Source organism: Carassius auratus, chromosome 31 (assembly GCF_003368295.1).
Source record: "Carassius auratus strain Wakin chromosome 31, ASM336829v1, whole genome shotgun sequence".
Lineage (NCBI taxonomy): Eukaryota > Metazoa > Chordata > Actinopteri > Cypriniformes > Cyprinidae > Carassius > Carassius auratus.
In genome coordinates, this window is record NC_039273.1 from 3,331,127 (window position 1) to 3,356,098 (window position 24,972).

General features: G+C 34.1%; 1 protein-coding gene across 2 annotated transcripts in view; it reads right to left on the reverse strand.

Annotated features, from left to right (window-relative positions):
• Positions 1 to 56: 56 nt before the first annotated feature.
• The window catches only part of esyt1b (extended synaptotagmin-like protein 1b), a 30,081-nt gene continuing 5,165 nt past the window's right edge, over positions 57 to 24,972 (reverse strand). The window contains exons 4-52 of one of the 2 annotated variants that reach the window (XM_026213012.1): positions 24,880 to 24,953; positions 24,486 to 24,558; positions 24,314 to 24,403; positions 21,445 to 21,500; positions 21,193 to 21,313; positions 20,267 to 20,443; positions 19,972 to 20,054; positions 19,792 to 19,840; positions 18,891 to 18,980; positions 18,623 to 18,718; positions 16,906 to 16,977; positions 16,735 to 16,821; positions 16,420 to 16,569; positions 16,018 to 16,128; positions 15,663 to 15,839; positions 14,631 to 14,716; positions 14,495 to 14,543; positions 14,330 to 14,419; positions 14,160 to 14,255; positions 13,897 to 13,968; positions 13,708 to 13,794; positions 13,453 to 13,599; positions 12,046 to 12,149; positions 11,579 to 11,732; positions 11,319 to 11,489; positions 11,152 to 11,234; positions 10,464 to 10,512; positions 10,146 to 10,235; positions 9,486 to 9,581; positions 9,319 to 9,390; positions 9,144 to 9,230; positions 8,501 to 8,647; positions 8,251 to 8,293; positions 8,159 to 8,214; positions 6,031 to 6,143; positions 5,786 to 5,894; positions 5,494 to 5,670; positions 5,314 to 5,396; positions 5,068 to 5,116; positions 4,892 to 4,981; positions 4,708 to 4,803; positions 4,524 to 4,595; positions 4,310 to 4,396; positions 3,809 to 3,955; positions 3,581 to 3,720; positions 3,338 to 3,469; positions 2,928 to 3,036; positions 2,189 to 2,238; positions 57 to 2,023 (exon numbers count right to left, since the gene is read on the reverse strand). In XM_026213012.1, the coding sequence (XP_026068797.1) occupies positions 1,996 to 2,023; positions 2,189 to 2,238; positions 2,928 to 3,036; positions 3,338 to 3,469; positions 3,581 to 3,720; positions 3,809 to 3,955; positions 4,310 to 4,396; positions 4,524 to 4,595; positions 4,708 to 4,803; positions 4,892 to 4,981; positions 5,068 to 5,116; positions 5,314 to 5,396; positions 5,494 to 5,670; positions 5,786 to 5,894; positions 6,031 to 6,143; positions 8,159 to 8,214; positions 8,251 to 8,293; positions 8,501 to 8,647; positions 9,144 to 9,230; positions 9,319 to 9,390; positions 9,486 to 9,581; positions 10,146 to 10,235; positions 10,464 to 10,512; positions 11,152 to 11,234; positions 11,319 to 11,489; positions 11,579 to 11,732; positions 12,046 to 12,149; positions 13,453 to 13,599; positions 13,708 to 13,794; positions 13,897 to 13,968; positions 14,160 to 14,255; positions 14,330 to 14,419; positions 14,495 to 14,543; positions 14,631 to 14,716; positions 15,663 to 15,839; positions 16,018 to 16,128; positions 16,420 to 16,569; positions 16,735 to 16,821; positions 16,906 to 16,977; positions 18,623 to 18,718; positions 18,891 to 18,980; positions 19,792 to 19,840; positions 19,972 to 20,054; positions 20,267 to 20,443; positions 21,193 to 21,313; positions 21,445 to 21,500; positions 24,314 to 24,403; positions 24,486 to 24,558; positions 24,880 to 24,953 (4,767 nt within the window). In that variant the 3' untranslated portion in view covers positions 57 to 1,995. Of the gene's footprint in view, positions 2,024 to 2,188; positions 2,239 to 2,927; positions 3,037 to 3,337; positions 3,470 to 3,580; positions 3,721 to 3,808; positions 3,956 to 4,309; positions 4,397 to 4,523; positions 4,596 to 4,707; positions 4,804 to 4,891; positions 4,982 to 5,067; positions 5,117 to 5,313; positions 5,397 to 5,493; positions 5,671 to 5,785; positions 5,895 to 6,030; positions 6,144 to 8,158; positions 8,294 to 8,500; positions 8,648 to 9,143; positions 9,231 to 9,318; positions 9,391 to 9,485; positions 9,582 to 10,145; positions 10,236 to 10,463; positions 10,513 to 11,151; positions 11,235 to 11,318; positions 11,490 to 11,578; positions 11,733 to 12,045; positions 12,150 to 13,452; positions 13,600 to 13,707; positions 13,795 to 13,896; positions 13,969 to 14,159; positions 14,256 to 14,329; positions 14,420 to 14,494; positions 14,544 to 14,630; positions 14,717 to 15,662; positions 15,840 to 16,017; positions 16,129 to 16,419; positions 16,570 to 16,734; positions 16,822 to 16,905; positions 16,978 to 18,622; positions 18,719 to 18,890; positions 18,981 to 19,791; positions 19,841 to 19,971; positions 20,055 to 20,266; positions 20,444 to 21,192; positions 21,314 to 21,444; positions 21,501 to 24,313; positions 24,404 to 24,485; positions 24,559 to 24,879; positions 24,954 to 24,972 lie in introns of both variants that reach the window. The other variant, XM_026213011.1, reaches the window with a different exon arrangement.

Genomic DNA, 24,972 nt, shown 5'->3' on the forward strand with positions numbered 1-24,972 from the left:
TCTTTTTAGTGATTTTTGAGTTATGTAGTTGGAATATAAGGCTTCTGACAAGAAACTGATGCCATAACTGTTTTATTGACAGCTGTGAGTATGAGACGATACACTCATGTATGTGACAGTATGAGTAGTGCTGCATGTTCAACTGAACACGCTCATCCGTAGCATGGATTGGTTCTTTGGTATTTACTGATTTGAACATAAATCTCAACACATTACAGCATGTTTAAATGTGGAATATAAACATTTTGGAAATAAAAGAGTAACATGCACACAGTGATAGAAAATGGAATGCAAAATATGAACTTCAACTAGTAAAGTAAAATCTATGACGAAAAAATACTGTACACTACAGTTCAACTCGTTGGGGTCTGTAGGATTTTTGTTTAGTTCTAACAAAGGTTCCATTTATTTCTTAAAAAATACAGTTCACTGTGATTATTTTATGATTCTTTGGTGAGTAGAAAGTTCAAAAGAACAGCCTTTATTTGAAAAAGAAATGTTTTGCAACATTATTAATATCTTCAGTGTCAACTTTATCAATTGAAAGTTTTAATTGTAAAAAAATCTTGCCGACCCCAAACTTTTGAATGGTAGTTTGTGTATACAAGTATATTATAAATGAAACAAAAAAATTATGAAAACACAAAAGAAGCTGAACAAAAGGCTTTTGTGTTCGGTCTAGATTAGGGATATTCAAATCTTGTCCTGGAGGGCCAATGCGGCGCAGAGTTTGTCTCCGACCCTAGTCAAACACACCTGAGCTTGCCAATCAAGAAAATCACAGGCAGGTGACTTTGACCAGGGTTGGAGCCAAACTCTGCACCGCACTAGCCCTCCAGGGGAAGATTTAAACAGCTCTGGGTCTAGATCTTGCACAGGGCTCCTATTGTTGAACAAATACATTTCCATGACATTTACAGTTGTTAATTATCACGATATCCAGCTATTAGTGGTTAAGCATAATTAAAATTTTAGACAATACTGAAGTTTCGTTTGTAACTCCGGTACCAATTCTCCGAATAAAGTGATTTTAAACAACCATACATGGTGTAAAAAATCTCCAAAGAGAAAAAAAATCGAGTCTGAGCTCTGAATGCAGCTCAATGCATATGACTCTGAAACTCATTGTCAGAGCAAATTTACACTCACTTTAGACATTTTTGAGACTTCAACACTATGTTTCATGATTTTTGCAAGCCTGGAAATCAATTTAAATTCCCGATGTTTTGGAAGGTTTTCACAAGTATGGGATCCCTAAGTATAGATCCGGGCATGTTTTTGGCAAAATAAATGACTGTAAATAAAATACCTTTTAAAATCGAACATACAATGTAACAAGCTAGCTTTAATAACATAATTTTGGATTTTCTAGATATGTGGCATCACAATGGACTGCAGAAGCTACATGAGACCCATCAATGTGTAAACAGCAGCTATATGTCGAGACGCAACACTATGATTGTAGAGATCTGCAGTGGTAACAGCACAGAAGTCATCTTTCTTTTTTTTAGTGCACAAAGATCTGTCAATTATGTTCATTCATGAAGATTTCATATTGTATCCTGATTTTTAATAAAAACAAATATATTTATTTGCTTTAAAAACTCATTTTTAAATCCTTTTCCTTCTAAATTTAAACACAAATGCAATGTCCATGCAACCTGCACAGGAAGACTAGACTCTTTCCAGCTGCCTGCTAAACAATTCGTACAATTAACATTCAGTCATCTGATACTGACTTTACAGATATAACCAATTTATACATCAGTTCTGATATAATACTCAATGCAGCAATATGTTCAAACCACAAAGATCATTCATATTCATCACATGAACTGGTCACTCAGAAATCATCTGTTGATAAACAAACAGATGGAGGGAAGAAATATGTGTGTTTGTGAAGTAATAAAGAGGGAAGGCAAGCACTGGCAGCGATACAAGACAGTGAAGTTAACCTGCTGAACTTCAGGAAGAGGTTTAAGAGCACTGTGTTAATTAGTTCTGCTCTTCTTTTAGATCATACCTGACAGAGAAAGAAAACCAATTTAAGGAACAGTTTATTCAAAAATAAAAAAAATCTGTCACTGTAGAAGTTAAACAGATTTCAGAACAAAATAAATAATACATATTCACAATATAATAATAATATATCAATGTATGTTTGTGTATTAAAAGCACCAAAACTAACCATTCTGTGACTCCAGAGATTAAGTCAGCATGTCCCAGGTCTATCTGCACCTACAAGAATAAATCAATAATACATTAAACACCAAAACATTTAAAATTATTATATGATTATTAAATGAAATAAATGTTTTTATTATAAACTACTGTAAATATAAATAAAATAAATAAAATTGATTTGAAATGAATATATATATATATATATATATATATATATATATATATATATATATATATATATATATATATATATATATATTAAAATGTAATTATTAAATTATAAATATTATAAAATCAAATATGAACAATAACATTAATTTATATATAATTTTATTTTTATATACCTTAATATAAATTACAATTTAATTATACAATTATAAATATTTATAATATAAACATTCTTGAAATTTTATACAAATAAAATAATATAGTTAATTGTAAATATTTGTATTCTTGATACATTAAGATAATCTTTTGTCTTGCTTTACAGTAAAAAATATCTAAAGAAATATATTTAAAAAATCATGCACTTAGATTTATATTTAAAACAAAGAATACAAAAAAGTAACTCATAATTCAAGATAAATTATCTGAAAACAATTCTTATTGTCTTACTAAATTTTGTGCACAAACATAAGAGTGTTAGAATGTCTGGTGTTTTGAATGAAAGTATTTTAAATGGACAAGGAGAAATGTGTATTTTTTTGTTTCCGTACAGCTGAAGTGAGCCCGGACAGACTGACCTGGCCGATCAAGTCTTTGTCTCGATTCATGAAGGACGAGGATGCGTTTTTCACACAGACGCTGAGCTCTCGTCTCTGAGCGTCCTCCACACTCATATCAAACTCAAACCTGTTTATCACACAAAGTCTGATCAAACTCATTAAACTCATTAAAATGCAAACACATTTCAGATCATAAAATCAAAAGACCTGATTTGCACAATGCAATGTTTGAAAATGAATTAAACACACCCTTATCTTAATAGTATTCCGATATGCAACTAAATAATTATATTAACACATCATTGTGTTTAGATGGTGCTCCAATGCAAAGGTAAGGTATCACCATAGTACATAGAACTGATTACAGTTTACTTGAACCTCACTTATTCACAAACAACACACACACACACACACACACGTCGCCAAACCTTTCATTGAACTCTGGGTTCAGACTTTTCTTCTTCACACTTGTTTTTCTTTTGGTGGCCTTGCTTTTATCCGGAAGCAGAATGAGGGAGACGTAGGTGTCTAAGCTGTCCTTAGATGATGTAACCAGACCCCTAAAAAACACACAGAAACTCAGAACGTCCTCACTTCACCTCAGACTTCAGACGTACACCGGCAACTTCTAAACTTGAAATGGGTCAAAACGGTTTCTAATCACACCAGACCTGCATGCATGGATGATCACGGTCAACTTCTTCTGGAAGGAAAGGGAGATTTTGATGTGACCAGTGGTGGCCGTCTGCTTATTACTCAACACAGGACCTGAACCCATGGCTATTAAGGCGGCCATTTTTGAATCCAAGATCTGGATAAAACAGCAAAAAATTGTTAAACAGAACATCTTGTGCTCATGAAATGATCAAAATGAGTGAAGATGGCTCAAGTTGTCTGACCTTCAGCTGTGCCCGGAGTAGGATCTGGCTCTTTGGTGAAGCTCCATCCAGATCGAGCCACTGGTCCATCAGCAGATCTGGTTTTGAGAGCAGCTCTCTGATTGGTAGAACCACAGAGCCCATGGGTTGGTCCCAGGCACTTGAGATCTGCTCAGAATGACAATAAATCAAACGAGAGTCTGAAATAATCATCATTTAAGACCTGAAGCATAACACAGAAACCCTGTTGCATTCTGGTGCTGCCACAAGGGGCGCAAATCAGAGTAATCTCTTCTTCTTTTCAGTTTCTTTCAGGTTTAGGTTTGTTGATTTATTTTTTATTTTTTTTAGCATGCTAAGTATGTACTTGAAGGACACTAAGGCTCTGCACTGTGTATACAATAATGACAATTTTAAATACATTTTGTCATATATTGAAGTTACGGATTATTAGTTTAATATTCATTGCATCTTATCTTCACAAAAGGATATCAACTGCATTTCAGGCTAAAATATCCTCACCTTAATGACAAGTATGTCCTTTTTGGGGTCATGAACCAGAAATTCAAATGCTTCACTCCAGTGAGGAGAAGTTGATCGATCACACACCTTTACATAAGAGAGCACAGGAAAACGAAATTAAATATTTTTTACAATATTACAAATTAATTCAAATAAATGCCACATGACCTTTAATAGTACTGCATGATTGCTATTATAGATCAAATTCTCTTGCCTTGGTTTTATAAGATGTTGCTCCAAGTACAAGTTCAGCAGCAGCTTTGGGTTCCTTTCCGCTTTTCTTCAACTAGATGCCAAGACAGCCATCAGAACTCTCATTACACTTACAGTCATTTAAATAATTTATAGAGATTGAATAAATATATATATATGTATTGTGTAGAAATATATAGACTCACAGGAAGATCATGAGCTCTTTCTAAATAAATAAACACCAACGCTGCTGATGGCACACACTTGTTCTGGTAGGTCAGAGAGCTTTGCATCTGCATTACCTTGTAAAAAAGACAACGTGTAGCATTGAGTAAATTTGATAAAAAACTAATAATCGACAGACTCTGTTTGTCTTCAGGAAAAACTGACTTGATCCAGTCTATCCTGCTGTGTTGAGGTGGGAAGCCATTCCAGGACCAAATGGACTCGACCGTGTTTTATATCATTCAAAGTAAACCACTGGAAGAGTAAAGGCAGCAGGAAATGATTCATGTGCTCACTGTGTTCTGTTCTTATGAAGCAGAGTCAAATGTGTCCATACTCACTTCATCATCATACTGGGAACTGATGATGTGGCCGAGTTTGAGCTTGAACCTGAACACACATGAAGACAAAGTGAAATAGCATTTGTTGTATGAACATATTATCCGTAATAAAAAGTTTTTTAATGTTAGAGTAAATTCATGAAAATCTGGGGCATAGTTAAAAAAAGTATGTAATAATGCAAAAAAAAAATCTGGTTTCTTCAGCCTTGCGCGTTAATGAGTAATAGTGGTTGTAAATGTACTAACCTTCCAAGGAAATCATCCGATTCAAAATCCTTATCATAGACCTCAAACTTCACATCAAGATTATAATCAGGTCTCAGAACCATCTAGTAAATAAAAATGGAAAACATAACTATTAGTCTCTTTTAAAGTAACTTCTGTAACACCTTGATTTTTCCAAACTACATTTCCCAGCATTCCCACCTCATACATCTCGTTCCAGACGGGGTTGAGGTTCTCCTTGATCACGTGACTCTTAAAGGTTGTGTCTCCGATATGAATCTTGACATACGGGTCGCTCTTGCCCTTCACCATCCCTCCCATCATGTTGTCCTTCGCAACCAGATCCTTCGCTTCCAAAAGATGGATGCGCAGCACCCCCTATGGGACAGATATTAGACAATAATAACATGATCCTGCCTAGTAGGACATGTTCCAGCATCCTAAGACCTTTACTAAACTGATCACAGAACCGTAACGGAAAGATAACACACACCTTGGTGCCAAAGCTGGGGTCATGGCTCGTCTTTTGGGGTCGTACGTCTGTGGAGCTAGAGACTTTTGACTCTTCTGCAGGGACACTGGGAGAAACCTTCTTGGGAGACCTGTTTATCGTGAACAAACACACATAAATCAATCTGTATATGATGGTCCATCATTATTATGATTTTTAATAATATATTACTTTGTTAATTTAAGCTGAATAAGGATTAACAAAACCATCTCAAATCTTTAACTCACTGCTCTTCTGGTTTTTCCATGTGTTTTTGTTCTTCATGGGCTGATCCAAATGTTTTGACTGGTTCCATATATCCACCTTCACTGGAAGTGGAATCAGGAACATTGCTGAGATCCTGTAAATGATAAGCAACAATCAGAGTTATTACACTTATTAAAGAAAAACAATAATAATAAAAAACTTTACGTTGTCAAAATATTTGTTAATCAAAATAGAATAAAATATTGAAAAAACTTAATTTATGGTCCGTGAACTTTTGTTTTTTAACCATTATGAAAAAAAAAAAAACGAAAAAAGAACAGCTGTTTATTTTTAAACGCTATGTTGAAAACCAAAACTGAAAGTAGAACTTTACACGCAAAATGCTTCTCTGAAAAGTTAAATATTGACTTATTTTCAGATTTATTCATGACTTTTTGCCTCTTATATAAACATTTTCAAAAAGTGCCGTAGAGACTGTATAGAAATAAAATGTATATATTTTAAAAAACAAGCTTTATGTAATTTTTTTTACAATTTTTAATGAAATATGAATTTTGAATAATGAAAATTAGTTTGTTGCTGCTTATTCTATTCATCAGTTTTTGAACCATTAAAATAAAAACTGCATGTTTTGTATTTCAATTCTGGTTAAAATCTAAAAATTAATGCATACAAAACTTTTATTTCCATTAGTTGCTAAAGCAACTGTGTTTTGGCCAACGTGAATTACCGTAGATGCTCTTACCGCGCGGATGTTTGATAGATTTGCTTAGCGGCAAATAAATAATAATAAAAAAATAATACAAATAATAAAATCAAATGCAAGATCTCGTAAACTGTTAATACCGGCTATTGTAATATCAGCATCAGGTAAGATTACTCACGTTCATTTATGTACTCAGTTACATAATGTTTTAATTACATTTAATAAAAAAAAAAGGAAAACAAGTTAAACTAAAGGAACCACACATTAATATGGTTTTGTTATACTAGCCATTTAGTATTTATTGTGTAATAATCCTAAGGCAATCATTCCGAATGAATGCAATGCACGCATACAGAGCGCGTGATCTCTGACGCCCAGATGCACAAATCAGACCCTCCCACCTCTGTAATAAACACGGAGATGTTAGTCCCGTCCGAATTGGCACATGAAAATCACAGACGTCAGGTGGTAAGAATCGAAACTCAAACGTAGTTTAGAAAACTAGTCCCGTCCAAATAGTGCTATAAACAGCTAGTCTTAACAATGACAAAAACAAAAACCAATATTACTCAAACTAAAATTAAAATGAAAATTTTTACAATTTAAATAATTTTAAATAATAAAAACACCATATTAGTATCTCAATTATACAAAATTAACTCTGGCAACAATGTCTTTAATAAGCAAATAATTTAAAAGGAAGCTTTTCATAATTCACTTTTATAATGTTTATTATTATTATTAATATTTTTTTAATCAAATTTTTATCTCCAAAAAGTAGTTTGATGTAATATATATAATGGATCTGAAATACTATTTAAAAATAAAAACGTAATTAAATAGAAAATGTAATTAATTTAATAAATTAAAACTAAATAAGAAATTAAATAATTTATAATATAATTTATTACAATAAAATTAAAATAATGATATTATGAATAAAATTATTTCAAAATAAAATGTTACCCTGGAGCACAAAAGCAGTCTTAAGTCGCTGGGGTATATTTTTAGCAATAGCCAAAAAAAAAAATCTAAATTAGCGATTTTTCTTTTATGCCAAAAATCATTAAGATATTAAGTAAAAAATCATGTGTCATGAAGATATTTTGTAAATTTCCTACTGTGAATAAATCAAAACTTAATTTTTGATTAGTAAAATGACTTCAAAAGCGATTTTCTCAATATTTAGTTTTTTTTGCACTCTCAGATTCCAGATTTTCAAATGGTTGTATCTCTGCCAAATCTTGTCCAATCTGAATAAACCATGCATCAATGGAAATATTATTTATTCAGTTTTCAGATGATGTATAAATCTAAATATAGAAAAATTGACACTTAAGACTGTTTTTGTGGTCCAGGGTCACAAATATGATATAAAATGAATTATCAATTCAAATAAAATCTTCAAATGAGATACACACTTTCTACACACACAAACTAACCTCAGTGTCAAGCTGTGTTTTCGTGCTCAACTGTGACTGTGCTTTTTCTTCAGGCTGTTCACTCACTGAATGCTCTTCTCCAACAACAGGCTTTTTACGATGAAGGACACTTGTATCCAAACTTGAGTCCAAAATCTGAAATTAAAGTAGTGTAATTTTGCCATTTTTACATTTCAAATGGTCTAGATTTGACACACCAGCATGTAACTAATTGCAAGAGATCCATATACAATATATATATATATATTTTTTTTTCTGAGCTGAAATTACTATTTGAAAAAGGCAATTATTAAAGGTAATTAAAGTACAATTTAGAAAAAGCAGCAAGAATTGTTGTTTAACCTTAAGTTGTGCCCTCAGCAGAATCTGACTGTCAGGACCTGCTCCATCCAGACTCAACCACTGGTCCATCAGTAGACCTGGTTCTGAAAGCAGCTCTCTGATTGGTAGAACCACAGAGCCTAAGGGCTGCTCAAAGGCACTTGAAAGCTACGGTCAAATGAGCGAAAAAGATATAAGAAAGTTAATAAAATCCATTATGACTGTTTATTACAACATATATAAAGGTTATTAATGCATAATGTGTCCATGAACTACATCAATATTGAAAAGTCAAGTTAAAATAAAAAAAATATATATATACACGGGAAAGTGTAAATTCTAGGTCACCTTTTTCTAAATGGTCCAGCAGTGTGACAAATAATATAATATATACGGTAATAAAATGATAGAGTTTATCATAATGTATATGTATATAAATGTGTTTATATATATATATATATATATATATATATATATATATATATATATATATATATATATATATATACACACACACACACACACACACACACACACACACACACACTTTGTATTATACATAAAATATTACTAAGAATGAGATAATTAATTGCTATATTATACATATTATAAATAACCAATGTAATGTTTATAAAAGCAGCAAACATAATTCCATCTATTTTACCTTAATAATAAGAATTTCCTCTGTAGGGTTGTGAATGAGGAAGTGAAAAGCTTCACTCCACTCGGGAGACGTGGAGCGGTCACACACCTTTAAACAGACCAGCGAGGAAGTTGCTTATATTAAGGGTCAGAAACTGACACGAAACCTAATCTTTACAAAAGCCACTAATTCCCACCTTGGTTTTATGAGAAATGTCTCCCAGCACCAGCTCTGCAGCAGCTTTAGGCTCCTTTCCACTCTTCTTCAGCTGCACACATGACACAGTATTACAACCATTCTGTCCAATATAGTTTAACTGTATTTGTGTGTGTGTGTGTGTGTAATGATGCCTGGAAGACGCACCGGCAGGTCGTGAGCTCTCTCCAAGAGGATGAAGAACAGAGCTGCTGACGCCACAGATTTGTTCTGGTATGAATGCTCAGACTGTAACTGCAGAGCCTGGCATAAAGACAACAAGAAATAAATTCTAACACCAAGACTATAGATATATACTATACAAACATACTAAGAAATGAACAACTCATGCATTCAAATAATATTTGTTATTCTAACATTTTAAAACCATGACATCAAACGTAACAATGTAACCTGAACTCACATGCATGATGAGTAATTAAATGTATTACGTAATCTTTAATGCAAAATGACTATTTAAATGAATTCATTACTTTTTATTGAAAGGTAAACTAATCTTGACCCTGTGCATACATACATCACAAAAAAAGAAAAAAAGACAACCTTAAAAAAAAACAAATTAAATTACCGTATATAAATAAATGTAATACATATTTAAAAAAATTATATTAAAATGAAACCTTCGCTCTGATCATACAAAATTAGTCATTACATTTTTTATTTCATTCATTATTATTACTGTAATATTAGAGAATCACTTAAAATTTCAGGAGGTACTTGAAATAAATCCATTGAATAAATAAATGTTTAGATGGATTGCACATAGCTCATATACATAACATAACATAACATAGATTTAATGATGACCTTTTGTAGTCTGTCACGTTGTGTGACTGTGGGCAGCCATTCCAGAATCATATGAACCCGGCCATGTTTGACGTCACTCAGAGAAAACCACTGACACAGAGAAAGAAAACTCAATGACATTTGCAAAACTAAAAATTATTAATCAAAAAATCAAAAACCAACAATACCACTAAATTGCTTATATGACACTTTCTCACCTTACCAGAAAACGTATTAGCAATCCTCTGTAAATGCCAATTTAATTTAATCAATCTCTAAATTGTTCAAAATTAACACATGAAAGAGAATGAGGAAAGATATCAGTGATGAATCACTCACTTTGTCAGTCAGCTGAGACTGAATGATCTCCTGTAAGCTGATTTTCACCCTGTGGCCGAGCAAATATTAATATGCATTACATGACATGGACAAGTAATACCGTATTTTCCGGACTATAAGTTGCACTTTTTTTCATAGTTTGGCTGGTCCTGTGACTTATAGTCAGGTGCGACTTATTTATCAAAATTAATTTGACATGAACCAAGAGAAATTAACTAAGAGAAATGAACCAAGAGAAATGAACCAAGAGAAAACATTACCGTCTCCAGCCGCCAGAGGGCGCTCTATGCTGCTCAGTTCTCCTGTAGTCTACACTGAAGACATAGAGCGCCCTCTCACGGCTGTAGACGGTAATGTTTTCTCTTGGTTCTTGGGTCTAAATAAATCCAACCTCTTGCCCAGTGCGACTGTTTTTTTCCTCATCATGACGTATTTTTGGACTGATGCGACTTATACTCAGGTGCGAATTATAGTCCAAAAAAAATACGGCAAATGGTTTCAATAAGCATTTATTATTTTGTTATTAAATATATAATTGAATAATTTATAAATAAGTAATTTTAGCATTTCAAATAAACAAGGCAGCATTTTTTTTGTTTGTTTACATTTTTCATCTAATATTTATATTTTATTTCAATTAACGCAGGTTTTTTTTTTTTTCAGTAGCAATAAAAACATGGCCACATACCTCCCTAAAAAGTCGTCTTTGTCCATATCCTTGTCGAAAACCTCCACGAGGACATCAGAGGTCGACCTGGAGGTCATAACCAGCTGGAAAAAGCATTGATCACAGGATATTATTTTGAAAACCATGTTTAATAGCCACTTAAACAACATTTGAGGACCTAAACACACCTCATACATCTCGTTCCAGACGGGGTTGAGGTTCTCCTTGATCACATGACTCTTAAAGACTGTGTCTCCGATAAGGATCTTGACATACGGGTCACTCTTCCCCTTCCTACCAATCATGTTGTCCTTTGCGACCAGATCTTCAGCTTCCAGCAGGTGGAGGCGGAGCACACCCTAAAAAACATCAAGTCACCCGATTATGCTGGTATGTTTGCTTTTATTAGCCATTTCATCAGTTCGCCATCCATCTTAGCATTTCTCACCTCAGCACCAAAGCTGGGGTCAGGGCTGGTGTGCAAGGGTCGAAGGTCATCTGACCTGGAAACGTCTGTGACCTTTGGGACTTCTTCCTCTTCTGGGACTGACACAGAGGAAGTCCTGCTGACAGGAGATGGTGGGACCTCCTCAAAGCTAGACCTAAAACCCCCCAAACAAACACAGCATTGTCTTTTCTCTTTGTGGCCAAAGAAGTTACATAACATGCAACAATATGAACAGAAAATATCCATAAATACACTTAACAGTCAACTATAATCAATAAACACACACACTTCCTTAAATACATCTGTTTATGATAAAATTAGTACAGCTGTTATTAACTAGTCGATCGATTCCATCATGCTGGTTTTATAAAGAGAAGAGATTTTTACATTTGAAGAGAAATTATGATCGAAATATCAGTTCTACAGATCGATCTTAAACAGGACACATTAACCTCTCCCCCTCTCACTTCTGCATTAATTCCTCATCCTGTTTTCTTCTAATGCTGGACGCTTCAGGACGATGAGGTTCCTCACGGTCTTCAGAGCTCTCTGTCTCTTTAGGGCAAAGAATCTACAAACATGAAGAAAACATCACATCAATACCAAATACTTCGAAGGGACAGTTCAAGCAGACAGGACAATTCTGCAGTCATATAGCACTGAATGAACCAGATTCTTCTCTTCTTGAAAACTACTTTTACATGATGAATGTACAGGCTACTCTGTTACTCTACAGTTCAAAAGTTCACGGTCAGATAGATTTTTATTTTGTTTGGAAACCAGACTTGAAACAACCAGGTAAAGGCAATTTAATGAGTAATTTGTATTCTTAAATAAAGTAAATGCATTTACTTGAGAAGCAAACTGACATAAATGAAATAAGACGTCTTATTTTCCATTAAACTGCTCAAAATGAATAAAACAAGAACACATATCTGCTAATGTACTCAGAAAAGCAACTTAACTCAAACGGAAAAGTCATTTCCACAGCCTACCGACAGATATTCATTCTTGTTTTAAGCATTTAGTTCAATTTCTCAGAAAACATTTTGCATCTCAAAAGTAAATGTATCTTAATTCAAGGATTTTTTGATAACATATTTTTCAGACTATAAGTCGCGCCTGAGTATAAGTCGCATCAGTCCAAAAATATGTCATGATGAGGAAAAAAACATATAAGTCACACTGGACTATAAGTCAAATTCATTTAGAATGAAGAGAAAACATAACCGTGTACAGCCGCCAGAGGGCGCTCTATGTCTTCAGTGTAGACTACAGGAGAACTGAGCAGCATAGAGCGCCCTCTGGCGGCTGTAGACGGTAATGTTTTCTCTTGGTTCATGTCTCTTAGTTCATTTCTCTTGGTTCATGTCAAATTAATTTTGATAACTAAGTCGCACCTGACTATAAGTCGCAGGACCAGCCAAACTTTGAAAAAAAGTGTGACTTATAGTCCGGAAAATTACGGTACTTGTAATGGAATTAAAAAACACAGAGGACGATATAAATGTTTCGAATTCAAGATTTAATGCCATGATTTTATGAATTTAAGAGTTTATGCTCTGAATAAAAATGCTGTTCCTTTGAAAATTCTATTCATCAAAAAATTATGAAAATAAATGCTACATGGTTTCCACTAAAAATATTAAGCCCCAATGAAGAGTAATGAGTAAGAGTAATGGCTGCTGATAATTCAGCTTTGCATCACTGGAATAAATAACACTTTTAAAACTTTTAAAATAGAATTATTTTAAATTGCAATAATATTTTGACATTTTTCCTGCATTTACTTTATTTTTTATGAAATAAATGCAGCCTTGTGAGCTTAAGAGACGCCTTTCTAAAACAATAGAATATGTGTGTGTGTGTTTTACCTTCAGCTGAGCTCTGAGCAGAATCTGACTCTGGGGTGACGCTCCATCCAGATCGAGCCACTGGTCCAGCATCAGACCTGGCTCAGAGAGAAGCTCTCTGACAGGAATCACCACAGATCCCAGAGAGAAGTCCCAGTTGTGGGTCAACTGCAGAGGAAAAGTGAGGTAGAAAGGTTCAAGTCAGGTGGGAAGGTGAGTTACAAGCCAAACACTACAGCTAGGGTTAACGAAAATGTGCTGTTTGCATTCTCTTACCTTCACAACAAGGTCTTCGTTCAATGGATCCTGAACCAGAAAGTGAAATGCCTCGTCCCACTGGGGAGAGCTGGTGCGATCGCATACCTTCATCACACCGTATCAAGTAAAAGAAAAAAAAAAGAGTGATTGCAGTCACACTTCATTAATAAATCAATTCAACATATTTATGTAAAAACTGTTTCTCACCGTGGTTCTATGAGATGTTCTCCTCAAAATCAGCTCAGCTCCAACTTTAGGCTCCTTTCCACTCTCCTTCAACTAAACACAGAAAATAAAAAATAAACCTCATGAGAACATCTCAGACAGTAAATATGGATAAATGTTTCAGACAAGCACAGTTACACACTAGAGGAGATGCATGCAATATTACTAAAGTCGTCTTCTCAGAGGAAAAATCCAACAGTCTCCTCTGAACAACAGAGATATTATGTCATTAGTGTCATACTCACAGGAAGCTCATGCGCGCGCTCCACATACACAAACAGGAGAGCGGCAGTCGGCACGCTCTTATTCAGGTATGAGCTCTTTGACTGGTACTGCAACACCTGACGAATAAATCATCCAGTTAACCAGTTGGTTTCATCAATGCATTGTCAACACAGAGATCGGTTTTGCTCACCTGCTGTAGTTTCTCTGGTTGTGTTACAGTGGGCAGCCATTCAAGAACGAGATGAACACGGCCACGCTTAACATCGCTCAGAGTAAACCACTGACACACAAACACAATCATTATATTCATACAGCTTATCTTTAGACTCATTACTACTGATGCACATATACTCACTTCATTAATGTATTGAGAGCTGATTATGTCACTCAGATTCATCTTCAGCCTAAAAACAACAACATATGCCTAAATAATGCTAAAACAAAACAATGCTATGAGTTCTTATGGATTATATTGACAGCGGCCCTCACACCTTCCCATAAAGTCATCTTTCATGTCCATGTCCTTATCAAAAACTTCCAGCGTCAACTCTTGACCAGGAAGCTGCGTCAAAACCACCTGTAAAAAAATTGTTAAGGGAAATAAAAAGTTAAAAATACATTGTCATGCTGTCAAATGATCATTTGGGAAAGATTCTGCAGTTTAAATGAGGAAAAAGTTAGCATAATGCATAATCTGCAGTACCTACTGTATATGGACGGATATAATTATAATTTTATTAAAAAAACAGCATGTAAAAAGTATGTAATTATTGACGTTTTTTTTTTTTTAAATTGGTATTTTAACAAGACCATACATAATGTATTCAGTGAAAAATACGAAATTATAAATCGTCTCAATATAAACCCACTTAAAACCCTCCCACCAAAAAGACATTTAAATATAAAGCCAAGAGAGAAAAATAAATAAATAATAAAAATAAATAAAAATAAATAAAATAGAAAAGGAACTAAACAAATTATTGAATAAACAAAGCTAAACAAATATATATATATTAAAAAATAATAATAATAAATAAAATAAAATAAATAAATAACGTAAAACAGTTATTTTTATTTTTTTATCATAAGTTTATCTTTTATATCATATATTTACTTATTCATATATATATATATATATATATATATATATATATATATATATATATATATATATATATATATATATATATATATATGAATATATATGAATATATGTATATATATATATATATATATATATATATATATATATATATATATATATATATACACGGTATATATAGATAATTTTTTTATATTTTGTTAGATGGTCATACACTATTGTAATGTTTACAAATAATTTTATCATTATTTATATTTTAATAAGGAAAAAAGTCCCACAAATAAATGTTTTGTATAATATAAACTGTATACGGACTACTATTTAAAAAATAAAATACACACACACACACACACACATACATACTACAATCTTCATAAATTGCAAAGTGTTGATTTCTAAGTGTATTTCCCAGCATTCCCACCTCATACATCTCGTTCCAGGTGGGGCTGAGGTTCTCCTTGATCACTCGACTCTTAAAGGTTTCACCTCCAATTTGGATCTTGACATACGGGTCGCTCTTGCCCTTCACCATCCCTCTCATCATGTTGTCCTTGGGGACCAGATTTTGAGCCTCCACGAGGTGGATACGCAGCACCCCCTACAGGAACAAAGAGCAGATGATTTAAGAGGAGGATTATGATCGATTGGATGCCATTTGAATGCCATCAATTGGAGTTGGACCATTACGATGTTGGTTTCAGATCATATTGTACTTGTATGGCTAATACGACACATTATTAATCATATACAGAGATAATGACAGTGATAATGGACACCTCAGTGGCGAAGCTGGAATGAGGCGTCGTCTTCTGTGGACGTGAACTCTTGGAAAGAGGGTCACTGGAGAGGAGAGAGGAAGTTGCAGCGGCTTCATCCAACCAGAGCACCTGCAGGAAATGACATCAGCAAAGAATGAGACTCTTTTTCCAAATATAATGCATTTGAAATCTGAATAACATCATCAACTGCTGTTTAAAGGTTTGTTTTATTTTTATAAATTAATACTTTTATACAGCAAAGATGCATTAAATTGATTTAAAGTGACAGAAAAGACATGTATAATGTTACAAAGGATTTCTATTTCTAATAAATGCTGTTCTTTTCACACAAAAATAGCAGCACACATTGATAATAATAAGAAATAATTATTTCTTTTTTTGTGTGTTCGATGAATTTACCCTGAGCACTGTGTTGATGTGGATGCGGCTTGCTGGACCAGAATCCTTCAGATTAAACCACTCGTCCAAAGTCAGATCTTGGCAAGAGAGAAGACGGGATACAGGAATGGACAGACTTCCCAAAACCTGAACACGGTCATTATCCTTCACCTGCAAGAGATGGAAAAATGCCTTATGTGACATGAATGTGAACTAGCAAAATTCACGTGTGGAGAAATACTGCCAGCATTCACATATGAGCCATGTTTTCTCCAGTATTTAGAGAGGGTTTGTAAACAGATCAGACCAGATGGATGCTAATTCCAGGCAGCTTACCTGTACGCTAATGTCCTGTTTGCTTGGATCTCTGATGAAGAAAGTGAAAGCGTCCTCCCACTGGGGGTTCACCGTACTCCAGCAAATCTAAGAGGAAGGGACATGAGTGAGCAAGAAGAGCGGGTCACATGGGGAGGTTTATTCGGGAGAGATGGTAAGTGTGCATCTTACCCGGCTGTCACGAGTTACATCTTGCACTGAGATCTGAACGATCGGATTGGGATCCTTATTGCCTTTCTTCATCTGAAAACACAAATACACTTAAAAAACAAACACACTGCAGCAAATGCATTGTAGTTCTTTTATGATTCTGTCATTAATATGATTAGATTTCCTGTTTTAACAGTTTAACTAATTCATATAACTTTACACAAGGTACTATGATTTAAGATTTTGTGATGTGTATGAAAGAAGTCTCTCCTGCTCACCAAGGCTGCAGTTATTTAATCAAAAATAGAGTCAAAACTGTAAAATTGAAGAAAATATGACAACATTCGCAAATAACTGTTTTCTATTTGAATAGATTTTAAAACGTAATGTGATGCAAAGCTGAATTTTCAGCATCATTACTCCAGTTTTCAGTGTCACATGAGCCTTCAGAAAATATTCTTATATGACGATTTGCTGCTTAAGAAACATTTACTATTATAAGCAATGTTAAAAATCGACACACTGCTTCATATATTTATTTCAAGAGTTTTAAGTATCAGCGTGTTCCTCTCAGTAAACTCTTTTGCCTTTGCACTTCTGGGAAAATATTCTGGATGCGGGAAACAGTGCGAGTGCTTTCACAAAGTGCTCCATCAAGGCCATGAGCTGAATAGGTGAAGATATATAATCTAGAATTGCACTCAATCGTTTCTGTAGACATGGCTGAAGTCTTTATTTGACTGTTTCAGAGTGGGCGTCTGCCAGTCTGCTGCCAAACATAAAAGGCCAGGTTATGGGAAACCAGAGGCATTCACACACACAAACACACACACACACACACACAACACACAGGTTTTTCCAATAAGGGTGGAGCTTTCCTTCGACTTCTGTTTGTTAGGCTTCTGTTTTTTTTTTTTATCTCAGTTTCCATAAAAATATGAAGCAGCATATGAACTGTATTTAGCATTGATAATAATAAGAAATGTTTGTTAAGGAGCAGATCAGCATTTTAAAATGATTTCTGAATATCATGTGACACTGAAGACTGGAGTAATGATGCTGAAAATTCAGCTTTGATCACAGGAATAAATTAGGTAGCACTTTATTTTACAGTCCTTTTCCTCATGTACATACTATGTACTTATTATAGTAATTACAATAACTATGTAATAACTAGGTACTAACCCTGAACCTACCCCTAAACCTAACCCTAACCCATGTAGTTACCTTGTATTACCTTCTTAGATAAATACACTGTAAGTACACTGTAAGTACATGTTAGTACACGTACTGTAAAATAAAGTGCAACCATAAATTACATATTAAAATACAAATTGAATTGAAATTGAACAGATATCACATCATATTTTTTTATTTTAGAACAGATGAATCTTCAGACCAAAAAAGAAAACAATGCATTTGATACAAACGATACAAAGCGTTATGTCGAACACACCTAATGCTAATTATAAGATAATTATCATTTTATTTACAATTTTTTTTATTATTTTTTTTTTACTTTTTTAAAATGCAAAATTTAGTTTATTTATGAATAATTTTTCCATTCGATGAGATTCCCAGATGTCACCAAAAGCAGGTTTTAGCAAGATTAAGCACACCTGTAGGGAGAGTTTTGTGTCTGAATTACAGTATGTGGTGTGTGTGTGTGTGTGTGTGTGTGTGTGTGTGTGTTAGAATAAAGAGTGCAGCAGGAAGAGGATGTGAGAGTATTACTCACAGGAAGTGCCTCAGCCTTGTCCAGATACACTGTCAGGATGGCTGCTGAGGGAGGCTTTGCTGTTCGACTCACCACACTTTCATTTCTCTTCAGAACCTGACAGAGAGAACGAGAGAAAAATGAGGGAAATGGAGGGAGGGGCGAACCAACTACAAGAAATTGAGTTTGAAGTCACTCTGTTTGCCAAGTGCAAAGTAAGCTTTCAATCGGGTGGAGTAGATGAACACACTGTTTGCGTGTGTGCTGTTCTGTGTATGTACAGTGTTACCTCTTCTAGTCTTTCTGTGTCGGCTTCTAGTGTCAGCCACTCAAGTCTGAGATGAATCCGTCCTGAAGGGGTGTCTTTCAAATTGAACCACTAAGAAGGGGACATTACAACAGAAATAAACACCAACAAGACAGGCTTGGCACAAATGTTCATTATATAACCTGCCCATTATTGTAAAATCAACCCCTTCAGGTTGATACAAAACAAAATTACCTTTTCAGGGGTTTATTTTACAATAACGAGCAGCTTAACACACTTATTACTTTCCAAATAAATAAATAAGGTGCACTTACATTTCATATACTCATTGCAGATTAAATTATTCTATTATGCAAGAAAAGTGAACAAAATCAGTGCTTAGCATTTATTATTTATTTTCATATTTACGCTTTTTTTTGTATTTTAGTTTTCATAAGTTTTTTTTTACTTTTTTATTATCATTATTTTTATTTTAGCATTATTCTTTCCAATGTAAGTACTTTGGGTTAAGCTATTTTAATATTTTTGCTAATATTAAAATTTTATTTTTCAGCTTTTTATCGATTTTCGATATTTGATAGTATTTGATGAAGTATTTTAGTCTTAGCTATTTATAACACTGCACGAGATTTGAAAAGCAGTTAAATGAAAGTCCCTCATCTTTAAAATATTTGACTGGAGAATGCCATGATGGACCAATCAGAATCAAGCATTCATCCATGTGATGATTACATTCATAAATAAAAATAACTGCAATATGCAAAACATGGTTTTAGGGGTTTATAACTGGTTCATCAATATAGACTTCATGTCTTGTGGTGAAACTTATGCAAGGATTTGCAAACCAAACCAAGTTAACCACACACACAAACACACACACACACACACACACACACACTAGAATATGAATTAAGGTTCTCACCTCATCCACTATTTTAGATTTCTTCACAATCCCCAAATCTAATTTTGTCCTGAGCACAAGTGGAATAAACAGAATCAACGCAAGGATAAGAATAACGCGAGATCAGAAAACAGCAAAACACACCTTTTAAATAATAAACGAGAGATGGATGGACAGAGAAGAAATGCAGTGATATGGTACCTGCCCAGGAAATCATCATGATCAGGATCTTTATCAAACACTTCCACCTCTAGCTCCTGACCAGGCACCTCATGAGCAATGACCTGACGGACACACACGCATGCATCAAACACCAAACACACACCTACAGTGACAGCATGGGTAATCAATGACAAAATGAAGCGTAAATCTGAACTGAAAGACACTGATACACATGAGATTCATGTTTTTCACATTTACATTGATATAATAATAATAGTACATGGCTTATAGCTTTGTTGTTGTTATTATAATGTGGTGTCACTTTAAAACCCACCTCATACATTTCATTCCATTTGGGATTGAGTGTGTTGTCCAGATGGCGGGATTTGAAGGTTTGCGGCCCGACTCTGAGCAGGGCGTATGGGTCAGACATGCCTGCCATCACACCCTTCACATAGTTATCCGTCGAAGCCAGACCATCAGCCTCCAGCAGGTGAATACGCACAACTCCCTTTACGAAAGAAAGATGCACAGAATGAGACTGCAGTGCAGAGAACGGTTTCATTACTGCGTTACTCCTAAATGAAAACTAATTGTGTTCTACCATTTTTTTAAAGAAACTCTATCCTTTAGATATCTTTATGCTACTTTATGCAATAAAAAATGTTGTTGAGAATTTCTAATTGCACAGAAGCTAAAGTGATCAAAAGTAACAGAAAAAGCATTTACAATGGTACAAAAGATTTCTATTTCAAATAAATGCTGTTCTTTTGAACTTTCTAATCATTAAAAGAGTCTTGGCGGGGGGTGGGAGGTTTCCACAAAAAATGAACCTGTTTCAAACAATGATAATCAGAAATGTTACTTAAAGGGTTAGTTCATCCAAATTCATCCATTTTTGGATGAACTAACCCTTTAAGCATCAAATCAGCATATTAGAATGATTTCTGAAGGATTATGTGACAAGTGATGCTGGAAATTCAGCTTTACCATCAATAAGTTAAATTTATTATATTCAGACAAATATATATATAACATGTTTTTAAATAGAAAATAGTTATTTTAAATTGTAATAATATTTCACAAAATTACAGTTTTTACTATATTTGAAAAAATAAATGCAGCCTTTGTGAGCCCAAACTATTGGTATGGTAGTTAAAATTTAAATTGCAAAAACTAAAGTATTATGTTTTTTAGTTTTTTGTCAAAATGTTATACTTTATGTAGTCGTGTGTGTGTGTGTGTGTGTGTGTGTGTTACCCTGGGTAAAGGGCACCGCAGCTGAGCAACATGCAGGTCTGCCACTAGAGGAACAGTGAGACGATTGGGCAGAACCAGGAATGAAGCGATCGCGTCCATGATCATAGTATCTGACATCACACTGAGAAATAGAATTGGAGATAGAAAGTATTAAAGAGATTTAGAGAGAAACACAACAAAAATGAAGGCAGCTCAGGACAGTGTACTGAGCCGAATAAATGTTATTGTGCATCTCTTACGACTGAAACTCACTTGAGCCCTGGAACGTCCAGCAGGTTGGTCAAACCGGTCCAGTTGATGGTCAGTTTCTAACAAATAAATGTCAAAGAAGAAGATTCCATGATTCCAACAAAACTAACATTCTGACTTGAGTACTAATGAAATAATAAAACACTTAGAAGGCTCCAGAAATATTTAATATACCCTGCTATACTATAGACCGATCTCTAAATTGTCTGTCCTGGCCAAGGTTTTAGAGTCTCTTGTCAGTGATCAATTAAAGACTTTTTTAAGACAGTAAAAATGTTCTATCTGACTTTCAATCCGGTTTTAGAAAAAGGCATAGTACAACATCTGCAGCTCTTGAGGTATTGAATGACTTAATTGAATCCATAGGAAAAAAGCAGCATTGTGCAGCCCTTTTTATTGACCTTTCTAAGGCTTTTGATACAGTGGACCACACAGTGCTTAAGCACAGACTGTGGAGGGCTGGACTTTCTGAACAAACTGTAAGTTGGTTTGTTAATTACCTTACAGACAGAACTCAGTGTGTACAGGCGGAGGGAGATACCTTTAGCTATCTCAAAATAACAAAAGACGTGCCACAGGGATCAGTGCTGGGTCCACTGCTTTTCATTCTATATATAAATGACATAAATCATAACATATTGAAAGGAAATTTTCATTTTTATGCAGATGACAGTGTACTGTATTGCTCAGCACCTACAGCAGTCCACGCCCTCTCCCAATTACAATTTGATTTTAATATGCTTCAAAAAATAATTTATGATCTGAAACTTGTTTTAAATGCTGCAAAAACAAAAGTAATGCTTTTTTGAAATTCAAAAATTGAAATTGTTTCTAAATACAGATATCTCTGTATTTTAATAGATGAATCTCTTTCTTTTACTTCTCATATTCAGCAGCTGGCAAAAATATTAAAACTTAAACTAGGGTTTTATTTTAGAATCAAATCCTGTCTCTCATTCAAATCTAAAAAGAGGTTAGTTGCTGGTACTTTTATGTCTATTATTGACTATGGTGATGTTTTATATATGCACGCTTTGTCTCAAAGTTTACATGCACTGGATACTATATACCATGGAGCTTTGAGGTTCATCACTGGTCTTCAAGTCCTCACTCACCACTGTGAACTGTATGAACGTGTTGGATGGTCTTCTCTGTCAACACGGAGACTTCAACACTGGTATGTTTTTATATATAAGGCTATTTTAGGTCTTCTCCCATCCTACCTTCTGACCTACATCAGTGTAAAAAATACTGGGACTTACAATCTTCATGTTCTTCTGTCTGTACCAAATGTAAGAACTGAACTGGGGGAAAAGGCGTTTAACTTTGCTGCTCCCTTTGCATGGAACAAGTTACAGAAAAATGTGAAACTTAATAAGCTTGTCTCATTGGTTACTTTTAAGAGGATATTAACTGACTTGGAAGCAGCCACATCTGGCTGTAGTTGTTCTGCATGATATGCTAAGGATTTGTGGTTGTTGTATCTGCTATTTTAGTTGTCTTATGTTATTGTGTATTCTGTGTTGTATGTATGGTTGTACTGCTGCCTATCTTGGTCAGGACACTCTTGAAAAAGAGATTTTTAATCTCAACGAGCACTTTCCTGGTTAAATAAAGGTGAAAAAAAAAAAAATGCTTAAAGAACGAAGAACACAGATGAACCGTGTAAAGCTCAGTGGTCTTTTAGAAAATCATGTATTGATGCTTTAAAAAACCCAGGAGATATTCCAAGGATGATACTAAGAAACTATAATACAGTACTGCAGTGATTCCAAAAAATATCTTGTCAGCCGATCCACTTTGACCTAAAATATTTACTTTTTATCTCACAATTCTGGACTTTTTTTCTCAGAATAGTGAGTTCATATCTTGCAATTCTGACTTTATAAAACTCAAGTGCAAGATATAAAGTCAGAATTGTGAGTTATAAAGTCAAAATTCAGAGTTATAAAGTCAGAATTGTTACATATAAACTCGCAGTTGGGAGTTATAAATCGTAATTGCGAGTTTAAATCTTGTAATTCTGACTTTCTTTCATTATCCCAATTGCGAGTTCATAACTTGCAATTCTGACTTTATAACTTGTAATATCATATGGAATACCATTTTCATCATTAAATAAAAAATAAAAAAATATAATTGCGACTTTTTATATCACAATTCTGACTTTTTTTCTCAGAATCGCAAGATATAACTAGCAATTCTGCACTTTTTTCTTTATAACACTCAATTGCAAGATATAAAGTCAAAATTACAAGTTATAAAGTCAGAATTGCGAGTTATAAAGTCAGTTTTTTTTTCCTCAATTGTGAGTTTATATCTCGCAATTCAGACTTTATAACTTGTAATATCATATGGAAGCCCATTTTCACCATTAAATAAAAAATAAAACAATGTAATTGTGGCTTTTAATCTCAAAATTCTGGTTGTCAGATAAAAAGCCGCAATTACCTCGTTTTATTTTTTTTATTTAGTTGCGGAAACGGGCTTCCATAAAATTTTAAGTTAATATTTAAATTATTTTGTTTAACAGAACCATTCAAGAACATTTATTGGGTCACACTTTAGATTGGGGACCAATTGTCACTATTAACTAACTATTAACTATGACCTCTGCATCAAGAAGCTCCTCATTTGATTATTATTAATAGTTCGTTAGTTAATTGTTAAGTTAAGGTATGGGCTCTAAAATTAAGGGATCTGAAATATGATCATGCAGAATAAGGCATTTATATGTGCTTTATAACTCCTATAGACAGCAAATATGCTAGTAATTAATATGTATGCTAACAAGCAACTAGTGAGAATTGCGCCCTAAACTAAAGTGTTACCGATTTATTTCATAGTGTAGAAAATATTTAAAGAAACTCACAGGTCTTTGAATGAAGAACATGGTTACAGCACCCACGATTGGGACGTCACCGATCAGAGGCTCCAAAATCACACGCATCATTCCATGAAGCTGACAGAACAAGCGCACGTGGAATAAACTCTCATTCATTTATTCATTGGGAGTGTGCATCATATCTAACGGATAATCTCACCTGTATTCCCTTCACACCAGCCTTGCAGAAATACCTCTTCACCTCCACATTTATCTCCACGTCCCCCACGTAACTGAAGAAATACATTAGATTGCTTTTAGATTACTCTTCCCAAATAAATTAGACATCTTAAGGAATTCTGCTGAATTAGTTTAAAACAACTAAAACTAAACTAATGAATTGAAATGCATTTCAGTCTTTCAATTTCCTTTTTTCTCTGAATAAACTCATTCAGGCTGAACAAATCTTGAGTTGGCTGCACTTTGACAATCTTGTGAAATCCAGACACACTATCGAGTACACAAGGCTTTTGAATCCCTCCCTGAGAGTCAAACAGACAATTCCCTCATTACAGGACCTTGTGTTTGAGGAGAATCTCAGATGCATGCTTCACCTGATGTAAACGTCGAGCAGAATTTGACCTTTCTCATTTTCTGCATGAGCCTTCACTCCAACCACCTTCATAGGCTGTAAAATAAAATAAAAA